The sequence below is a fragment of the Brachypodium distachyon genome, chromosome 5, assembly GCF_000005505.3.
Source record: "Brachypodium distachyon strain Bd21 chromosome 5, Brachypodium_distachyon_v3.0, whole genome shotgun sequence".
NCBI classification, from domain to species: domain Eukaryota; kingdom Viridiplantae; phylum Streptophyta; class Magnoliopsida; order Poales; family Poaceae; genus Brachypodium; species Brachypodium distachyon.
In genome coordinates this window covers 20,546,426-20,556,541 of record NC_016135.3, presented here as the reverse complement: position 1 = coordinate 20,556,541, position 10,116 = coordinate 20,546,426, and the positions used below count along the sequence as shown (strand labels likewise).

At 50.0% G+C, this 10,116-nt stretch overlaps 1 protein-coding gene across 2 annotated transcripts; it reads left to right on the top strand.

The window, feature by feature from the left end:
* The first annotated feature begins 2,883 nt into the window (after positions 1-2,883).
* On the top strand, positions 2,884-7,361 carry LOC100838968 (trihelix transcription factor GTL1). 2 transcript variants are annotated; one of them, XM_010241889.3, is made up of 3 exons: positions 2,884-4,060; positions 4,838-6,488; positions 6,616-6,733. In XM_010241889.3, the coding sequence occupies exons 1-3, from the start codon at positions 3,696-3,698 to the stop codon at positions 6,625-6,627; spliced, it is 2,028 nt and encodes a 675-aa protein (XP_010240191.1). In that variant the 5' UTR covers positions 2,884-3,695; the 3' UTR covers positions 6,628-6,733. The 2 variants fall into 2 exon arrangements, with proteins under 2 accessions (XP_010240191.1, XP_010240190.1); XM_010241888.3 differs by having other exon boundaries at positions 2,886-4,060; positions 6,612-7,361.
* Positions 7,362-10,116: the final 2,755 nt, after the last annotated feature.

Here is a 10,116-nt window from a genome sequence, read left to right as displayed (position 1 = left end):
TAGTTCAAATCCGCACAAATCTTCATAAAACGGAACGAGTAACTGTGAGCACGGAAACATGATGAACGGACGGTGCGCCGTGGTGCTATATTACCTGGCTGGCGTGAGGGGAGTTTTGAACGGAGGTTGGGGTGAGTTTGGATCGGTGGGATCCGCGATAAACACCCGCCACGTTCCGTAGTAGCCTGGCCTCACTGTTACGTTACGCCTTTCCGTCCTGTGGGTTGAGGGCCTCACCGCACAGCTGTTGCGGTGTATTCTTGTCTCCTACCCGGGGCGGACCCCCTCCCTCCCTTTTCCATCCCAAACCGAACCGTTTCCCATTTCTCTTCAGTTTTCAACCATGCATGAGATTAACTTCTTACCCACGCAAGGAATCATCCTCCTCTTTGATCGTTCCTTCTTACGGTAAACTTGATTGGACTTGCTCGATCGCACGGGACGAAAATAAATGAAGAGGGGTGATTTAGCAGACTGTTTTTCCGTGCACGCAAAATTTCGGCGCCGGCCGGCCGGAGAGATAATCACAAAGGCGCGATGGAATAGCAAATGCAACACGCATGACTGTTCAGGCAAATGGTACAGCAAAGAGCGAGGTCCAGCCATCACGGCACCGAACATTATCTCGTTAGTTAGCTGCAAAGGATTGTATTATTGCTCTCTTCCAAGCTCACAAGCTATTCTGTCTCACCGAGGGCCCGTCTTTTTCTTAGGGGAATGTATACCCGATTTAAGTAGATAAATAATTAAAGTAGGCAAATTTGTTTTTAGAGCATATGCCTGAAAGGTACGTACATCAATTCAATCAAGAGATTGGGCCGGAGAGACAGGGGAGAAAGAAGAGAAATGCAGGAAAATTTATAATTGAAGATGATGAATTATCTGCAACCCTTCTTGGATGAGATATCTTATAGTCAAAGAAAATTGTATTTGTCGGCAAATTGAAAACCTCCGATTAGATAACTTTTCCATGATAGTTAAGATATGGTTAACCACATGCCACGATTTAGCCACCAAGGTGATGATTAATCGAGGTGAAATTCTCAACCATGTAGAACTAATTGGTTGTGGTTGTCCGGTTGTTGGACGTGAAGTTTTCAGCCTTGTAATTATTGATCATCTTGGGGGTAGTCTCACCGCATATTTTGTTGCTTCCCCCACACTCTTTTGTAATTATTGATCATACTATCTTGTGTATATACATGCATCCGTCCTTTTTGACATATAGGTACAAAATACAACTAATCTGATACGTGCCAGATTTGTAAACATGATTAACGGTTGACATGTGAACCCTGAGACGGGACGTTCCAAAATGGAATCTGAAAACGCGAACTGTGGTGGGCCTCAACCATTCAACAAGTGGTATTTTACCACATTTTATATATGTACACCGGATGCATGTGCAGTTGTACCGTCTGATTATGTACTGCTCCAGTACATGTACAGTATAAACGAAGTAGTAATTTAAATTGTATCGGTAGAACTTTTCTACTACTAGTAGTAGAGAGAATAAGTTGGTCAGAAAACGCCTACAGAAACAGAAGCACAGTGAAAAACATGGCCCGTTTTTTACTCTCGTAGTGGGCCTACGAGGTGTCGGCCCACCACCAGCCATGTTGTCCTGCCGCGTCCACCTCATCACAACCGTCCATATTGGCCCGGGACCCATCGCCCATGCATTTAGAGAGGTAACCCGTTTTGAGCCGTTAGCATCCGGGCTCTCGCAGTCCCACGACCCCCACATAATATATTTACTTTATTTTTCTCTGTTTATTTAAGCCACTATTTAATTCTCCCCTTGGAACACCCTCCACCGATTTTACAGCACAAGGAGAGTTATTGATCCATGCGAAAGGCTGCATGCATGCTTCGCTGCCTAACCAGATCAACCATGCTGTGATGCTCCTCTCATGCACATGTGTACACGTAGATCTAGCCAGATACTACACATATATGGGTGGTTAATTTGGGAAAAAGGATACGCATATCTTGCTAGATTATTATTGCTTAAATGCACATACATAATAACGATTAAATGCGCACATCCAAAACAATCTCCGGTAGATGATGTATGTGTTATCAATGGTGCAGGTATGCAGAGATTTTCACCAAGGAAGCACCGGCGAACGTACGTGGCTGCCGACACAGGATGAGGACTGAGGAGAGGCTATGGCCTGGAGATAGATAGATAGATACAGTAAGGGCGATGCCCGGACACGCGAGCAACGGCAAGCAAATACAAGAGGCGCCGCCTCCCCATCCGGCGCGGGTCGGAGACGCACGCACCACGCGACACGCGCGCCATGCATGGGCGCGGCGCTATCAATGCCGGCAGTCCATGCACACGCGCACGCCACGCGGCATGCAGCCATGCACGCAAAAAAACAATCTTTTCACAACATCTCCAAGATAGAATTCGAACGCGTGAAGATGTATCCAAATCTATCTCCACCGTATTTTCGCGCTGGCTGGCGTATACGGATCGGCATACCCAGTACCATACCACGTACCCGGCACACGGTTTTTTTTAGTTTCTATCTGGTACGGTTGGGGCGCCGGGCGGTACAACCCTGCAGATGCAGCGCACGCGCGCGGTGTTCCGGCCCGGAAGAGAGACGAGCTATGCTAGGGGCCGGCGCCGATGTCATCCGCGGCGGAGTTGTCAGCGCAGTCCTTCGCCACGTCGGCGCCCGGCGCCGAATACGTGTCCCAGGCGTTTCCGTTTCACTCGGCCTTTTTTCTTGCGCATGCAGGTCCATGGGCGCCGCTCGATCCCTCCTCTTTTGTCCCGTTCTCGTGCCTCATAAATGAAATTTCTCCGTGTGCCATCTATCACCACGACGGCCGTGGTGGGCTATAAAACGCCACCACCGGTCCACCGCCCCCTGTAACAAACCATTCGTCGCAGGCACCGCATTTCGAATACACACATACGTATACTACAATACAAATATACAAGAGAAAGTATACGGGGGCACAGGATTGCGGTGGAATTTGGTTTGTTTTGAGGGGAGGAGGATGGTTGATGATGGATCGACGGACGGAGAAGGGGGAAGAGTCGTCGTAGGGTAGAGGAGGAGGAGGGATGGATCAATCAGTACAAGCACCAACAGCAGCAGCCAGCCCATCGATCCTTTTGTAAGGGCACCCTCTTGCTTTTCTCTCTTTTTTTCTGTTCGTTGTAGGAGAGCCTGCCGTTCCCCGGCCCTCTCTTTCTTCCTCCCTTTGGACCCCCTTTCCAGTTGTCCACACTCCCATCTTTTTCACCATCTCTCCCATCCATCCACCGATCCCCAACCCCAGCCGGCGTCCTCCCTCTCCGGACCTTCCCTACTTGTGCCAGGGCCTCTTTTCCAATTTCATCCTCTCCCTCCAATTCTACTCCCCGGCCCTCTTTTCTCTCGCTCTCCCTCTCCGCCCACACCACACTCACTCGGTGTGCGTGTGTGAGAGAGAGGGGAGATGAGCTAGGAGGAGGGGGAAGCTACAAACCGGAATTAATTGCCTATAATTCAGTACTTCTCCCAATTGCTCTTCTAGCTCCTTCTTCCATATACAGTTTTCTACAAGCAACTGAAGGTTGCCGGAAAATACTGCTCCTGTTTGTTTTCTTCCCAAAGAAGCGAGCTAGCGTTGTTCAAGGCGCAGAAGAGGCCATCTTGGTCGGTGGTGGTGGTGCCGTGGCGGCATCCATGCAGCAGCACCAGGGTGGCGGGTCCCAGTACGGGGCGCCGCCGCCGCAGGACATGGGGCCGTTCTCGACGGCGCCGCCGGCTCCCGGCCCGGTGCCGCTGAGCAGCCGGCCGCCCGCGCCGACGCAGCAGCAGCAGCCGACCTACGAGGAATTGGCGGCCGCGTCCGGCGCGGGCGCTGGCAGCGGCGGCTTCCCCGACGACGACATGCTCGGCGGCGACAACAGCGGCGGCGGTTTGGGCGCGAGCGGCGGCAACCGGTGGCCGCGGGAGGAGACGCTGGCTCTCATCAGGATCCGCTCCGAGATGGACGCTACCTTCCGCGACGCCACCCTCAAGGGTCCCCTCTGGGAAGAGGTCTCCAGGTAAGAGAGAGTTACTACTATCCAGTCACAGCCGGATTTTTTATTTTCTACTCCCATTTGCAATTCGGTTCAGCAGATTTTTCTCTAGCAGCGAGCGGTTATCGGTTTCGTGGAATTTAGCACTCGTTCAGCATGAAATGTTGGCAGATTGTTCTCCGTTTTACTGTCCCCAATTGGCCAATTCTGCTGAATTTCCAGTATATTTTTGGTTTCATGGGCTAATGCAATGCATCTGGTTCTAGATTATACGGATGGAGAAAGAGTAGGAGTAGGTGCGTAGGATGATAGTAAGAATCTGGGCTTCTGGGGATCGTACCACGGTGGTGCGTGCAAAGGGCAGGCAGCTGCTGCAGGCTGCAGGCTGCAGTCTGCCACTGTTTTTTGCTTTCAGTTTTTGGGAAAAGAAGGAAGGGGCAGCCTTTCTCTCCCATCCCAATGCGGCCCTCATCTTACAGTAATTTATTTCCCTCCCCTTCACTTCAAGTCTCCTCTGATCCCTAAAAAGACGAGATATATGGCCTGTGATTATAACTAATTCCCCTTCTGCGTGTGCTCCCTTGCTCTCCTGCCGCTCGCCTTGTCCTTCCAATTCCTTCCATCTCCTTGTCTCTTTCCCTAGGTAGAAAAATCCACGGCCGCGCAGTTGATGCTCCTTCCGGCCTGTAAACGCTGCCATCATTTAACCCGCTCTGTTTTTTTCTTTCTTTCCATCTCCGGTTTTAATCTCTGGTCGGAGTAGTAATTAACCTTGTCGTCACTTCTTCTCGTGTGTTGCAGGAAGCTTGCGGAGTTGGGCTACAAGAGGAACGCCAAGAAGTGCAAGGAGAAGTTCGAGAACGTGCACAAGTACTACAAGCGCACCAAGGAAGGCCGCACCGGCAGGCAGGACGGCAAGAGCTACCGCTTCTTCTCTGAGCTCGAGGCGCTGCATGCCACCACCACCGCGCAGCACCACCAGGAGCAGCAGCTGCCGCCGGTCAGCAGCGCCGCCGCCCCGCCGCAGCTGCAGCACGCCTTCGCGGCGCCCGCCGTATCCGCGCCGCTGCCGATGAGCACAATGCCGCCGCCACCGGGGCCGATCCAGCCGGCGCCCATATCTTCGGCGGCTCCGGCGGCACATGTAGCGGAGCTCCACCAGGCACCACCGCCCCTCGGCCTGCAAGGCTTGAGCTTCCCGTCCATGTCCGAGTCAGAGTCGGACGACGAGTCTGAGGATGACGAGATGACGGCGGAGACCGGCGGCGGCAGCGGCAGCCAGGATGGCCTCGGCAAGCGCAAGCACGGCGGCAGCAAGAAGCTGATGGCCTTCTTCGAGGGCCTCATGAAGCAGGTCATCCAGAGGCAAGAGGAGATGCAGCGGCGGTTCCTGGAGACGATGGAGAAGCGAGAGGCGGAGCGCATGGCAAGGGAGGAGGCGTGGCGCAAGCAGGAGGTGGCCCGCCTGAACCGCGAGCAGGAGATCCTCGCGCACGAGCGCGCCGCCGCCGCGTCCCGCGACGCGTCCATCATCGCCTTCCTCCAGCGCGTCGGCGCGGGGCAAGCCGTGCAAGTCCCCGCCCCCGTCGTCATCCCGATGCCCGCGCCGATGCAGGTCCAGACCCCAAGGCAACCTCCTCGACAGCAGCTCCCTCCTCCGCCGCCGCCCGCACAGGCCACGGCGCCACCGCCGCAGCCCATCCCAGCCGCGCCGCTCCAACAGCAACCGCCTCCACCACAGCCACAGCACAAGGAAACGACGATGGCGCGCCAAGAGGCCGTGACAACGCCGCGCAGCGCGCCGACACCGACACCGACACCGGCTTCCGGGGGCACATCACTGGCGCTGGTTCCCGTCTCTGAGCAGCAGGTTGAGAGTCATGGTCTCGGAGGAGGAGGGGATCATGGCGGGGCCGCGTCGTCGTCGCGGTGGCCCAAGACGGAGGTGCACGCGCTGATCCAGCTGCGGATGGACATGGACAACCGGTACCAGGAGAACGGGCCCAAGGGCCCGCTGTGGGAGGAGATCTCGTCGGGGATGCGGCGGCTGGGTTACAACAGGAACCCGAAGCGGTGCAAGGAGAAGTGGGAGAACATCAACAAGTACTTCAAGAAGGTAAAGGAGAGCAACAAGAGGCGGCCCGAGGACTCCAAGACTTGCCCCTACTTCCACCAGCTCGAGGCCATCTACCGCAAGAAGCACAACGGCGCCGGCGCCGCTGCCGCCGTGTCCGCCGCCAACGCCGCCGCCGTCGCGTCTGTCTGTGCTGTCACCACTGATCAGCAGCAGTCCCTGAGCCTGAACCGGCACGAGATCGAGGGCAAGAAGATCAACGACAACGACAAGAGGAACAACGGAGGAGTTGGAGGAGCCACACAGACGCAGGTGCCGACCAGTAACGGCGAGACAACGCCGACGACGACCCCGCCGCTCGACTTCAGTGAGAAAAAGGTAATCATGTATATATACACTGCAACTAAGTAGTAATTCCTCTAGCGTTTTCCTATCGCTCCTTGGTGGATGCATGTGTTGTGTTGGGGGTGGAAACTAACCGGATATGCGCTTGCCGTGAAGCCAGAAGACACTGTGAGGGAGCTGAGCGAGCAGCAGCAGCACCGGGAGTTCACGACGGACGAGACCGACAGTGACGACATGGGCGATGACTACACTGACGGCGAGGACGGCGAGGACGATGGCAAAATGCAGTACAGGATACAGTTCCAGACGCCAAACCCCGTCGGCACTAACAATGCACCTCCACCGGCAACGACCCAGACGACCGCCGTTCCGCCGACTTCGACTCCATCGAGCTCCTTCCTCGCCATGGTTCAGTAGGCGCCGCGCTTTCAGACAGACAAAAGCCTCGAAGCATCAACATCACCGACTCACCACTCCATGCATCACCCTCCTTGAGTCCATCCATCGTCACCATCAGTCCATCACATCACATCATCACCAACGACGACTGTTCTTCTTCATCATGTAATTCCTCTCGTGCCATTCCATTATTTATTGATTCGTTCTGTGCAATAAGAGTCTCTTCTGTCCCCTTAACCGGCCGGGGACGCAGAGGGGGTGGCCGGCCGGTAGAACAAGCGATCAAGGTCCCTGGGTAACTTATTTATATAGGTGTTCCGTGTTCATCATCCTGTTATGATCGAGAATTGTACATCGATGTAAGAGTCCCTGATGTCTTCTTATTTTTTTCTCCTTTCCCTTATGGTGACAACGGTATACAAGTCTGTATACAGGTATACAACAATTACATATACATTTTCAAGCAACTTGGAACAAAGGTCCAGAAGGTGTTTTTGCCGTGGAGTTTCTAGCTTTTTTTCAGTGGTATGAGTCTTTTGGCCGCATATATTGTGTTGTTATCCTAGTACTAGTATGTTGCTCCTTGTTTTTGTTTTTCGATGTAGTGATTCTATAGCTTTCAGTGTAGAGATTCTATATACTCATTTAATTATAGCTCCACATGGTTAGCGTAACGAAATCGGCAATGTCACGGTACCACCAGAATGAGTAGTAGTTTATAGAAGTAGTACCGGTGGTCAGGCAGGGTTAGGAAGCGGAATGCATATACTTCGTACTCTTCTTCGTGACATTGCATAGTAATTACTCCCTCCATTTCATAATTCTTGTCGAAATCTTACATGTATCTAGACATTTAAAAAAAATAGATACATACATTTTTGGGCAAATTTGAGACAAGAATTATGAAACAGAGGGAGTAGATGATAATACAACATTTTGTAAATATGTAATTTAATCTTTTAGCATGTGGAAACCTATTTTTCACAAAGGTTGACGTCTTCTGTTTCATTAAGATAAGACTTTGACCAATAATAATTTATTGTTAATATGTAATTTATATGATATGAAATCGCAATAAACAAATATTTAGCAAGAACTTTTGAAGACAAATCTATTGAGATAAATTTCATGTCTACATATTGGTAAAGTAATTCTTGATCAAAACCTTGTGTTAACAAACAAAATACTCCAATCTTTGTGAAAATGAGGAAGTATTATTGTGCTAGGTAATTTCGAAATGCACATATAAATGAGGAGTAGTTGCCTGTAAATTTGAGTAAGAAGTATTTTCTTATATAGGCTACACACAAAAAAAATGTCCATCAATAATAAGGAAAGCTATTTGCTATTATAAATCTATAAAAAAAATTGTGTGTGTAAATCAGACGTCAAAGCATTTTTTTTCAGGAAATTCTACACATACATGTTATTCGTCTATATATACTACATATATACTTTTTTCAAAAAAAAATAAGAAAGCACTTCTAAATATGTTTCTTAATTTTTTTCGCTCCAAAACAAAAAAGAAGACAGACAGAAACGATCACAAGCATGCAGATACACTTATCCCAAAAAATGCACAATTACATATTTTACATGGATGACACGTCTAAGACGGCAGATACAAAGTCACAACAGAAGCTATTCTACAACTTGAGTACCACAGTAGTGCTATTATTTGTCCATGCAGTCGACTAGAACTGAATAATTTCGCTAGACACGCGACACTACGTGTCACGCTGACGTCCCCCTGTGTCCGTTTTCAGCTTTGGCCCGAGCGATTCATGTTTATTACGCAAGGCACTTTGGGGTTGGCAAGGACCTTTCGGCAAAGCAAACCTCAACAGGCGTGCAACCAAACACAGAAAGCAAACCAAACCAAGAACTCAAATAAACTCAACAAGGTCAGCCATACGGTACAAGTATCGTAAGTATCCATCCGCTAGGGTTCGAAAATTGGAGTAATTTCCTAGGTGTTACGCCAGTGAGGGAGGAAAAGAGGGTGTAATTACGTGAAACGTAATGATACCATCACGTACTTCTCCGATTAAAAAAGGGACAAAAGCGAACAGAGATTCCTCGGTGTGTACCCAAGCTGTAGGTTCAGAAGAGTAGTACTAAGTAACTAAACAAATCAATCATGTGAATTCTACAGTACCGGATTAGACCGCAGACAACATAACAGGTCACTAGCGCGCGGGATGATGGGTCTAAAAAGGGCAGTGGATCATGCAGCAGCACCATATACGGAGTACTAGAAATCAATCGAGGAACAGGTAAAGAGGGCTTGGCCATGAGCTCTGATTGGATCAGAAGCTCAGAATCATTACAAGGCGGAAAGTGACAGTAAATTTGGTGGTAAGTGCCTAAGTGGCCGATAATGACCCCCATGCGGCCTAACAAAACGACATCATCAGTTAACGTTGCGGTGCTTTCTTATACTAGTACTCAGACAGCGTTACTGTTTACTTTCTTTTTTTTAAGCCCATCTTACTGCTTTTGAGTTTTTACTCTTGTTCCGTTAAATTCTAATTGCGATTAACAGAGTGGTGTAGGATATAAGGATAAGGAGTAAGGACAGCACCGACAGCGGAACTGCCAGCCTCTGAAATTCCTTCGGTTTCCTCTGCAATTATCATCGTCCTGTTTTTTTCCTTGATGCCAGAAGAAAAGAGAACACGATTTACAGATTGGCGTTGGTGGTTTTTTCTGATAAGCTCGTTCCAAATTTTCGCCATTATGTTCTCTCCGCACACCACTACACGTTAGCTCCATGTGTGGACCATGCGCCCCACAAATAGCTCATGGCCCCGGCCCAATCGATGTCTGGCGCCCATGTAAAAATTCTTGTTTTTTACTCGATCTTCTTCTCCGGCGGACAGAGGAATTTTCTTTTATGCAAATCGACAAACAGAGAAAATTGCATTAATTGCCGGTTTTTTGTTGAGACTACTCTGTTAAATCGGGAGAAATCTATCGAGCAAGCGAGTATGCTTGTTCGTGGTACATAATTAACCTCGTCACGAGACGGGGAGATCTCACATGATACAAGCGCGCATCTATATATGTTCCTGAGATGGTGTATTCGTCGTATGCACGTGTAAGCAGAGCCACACGAGAATGCGAGATGCAGTGTTGTCTGAGGGGAAAATTAATAGCATTATTTGTCCTTTTATAGGCTGAGAGCTTTATAAGATAAGCGTGGCATGTTAGTCACAGGATTAGTGCCGCTTGATGTGTACTATTATTTGTTGTAACTCTA

Excerpts from the sequence above, each read along its gene's own strand:
- LOC100838968 (XM_010241888.3), top strand. The coding sequence starts at position 3,696 with ATGCAGCAGCACCAGGGTGGCGGGTCCCAGTACGGGGCGCCGCCGCCG. Across the intron at positions 4,061-4,837 it reads CTCTGGGAAGAGGTCTCCAG|GAAGCTTGCGGAGTTGGGCT; the intron begins GTAAGAGAGAGT and ends CGTGTGTTGCAG. Across the intron at positions 6,489-6,611 it reads TCGACTTCAGTGAGAAAAAG|CCAGAAGACACTGTGAGGGA; the intron begins GTAATCATGTAT and ends CTTGCCGTGAAG.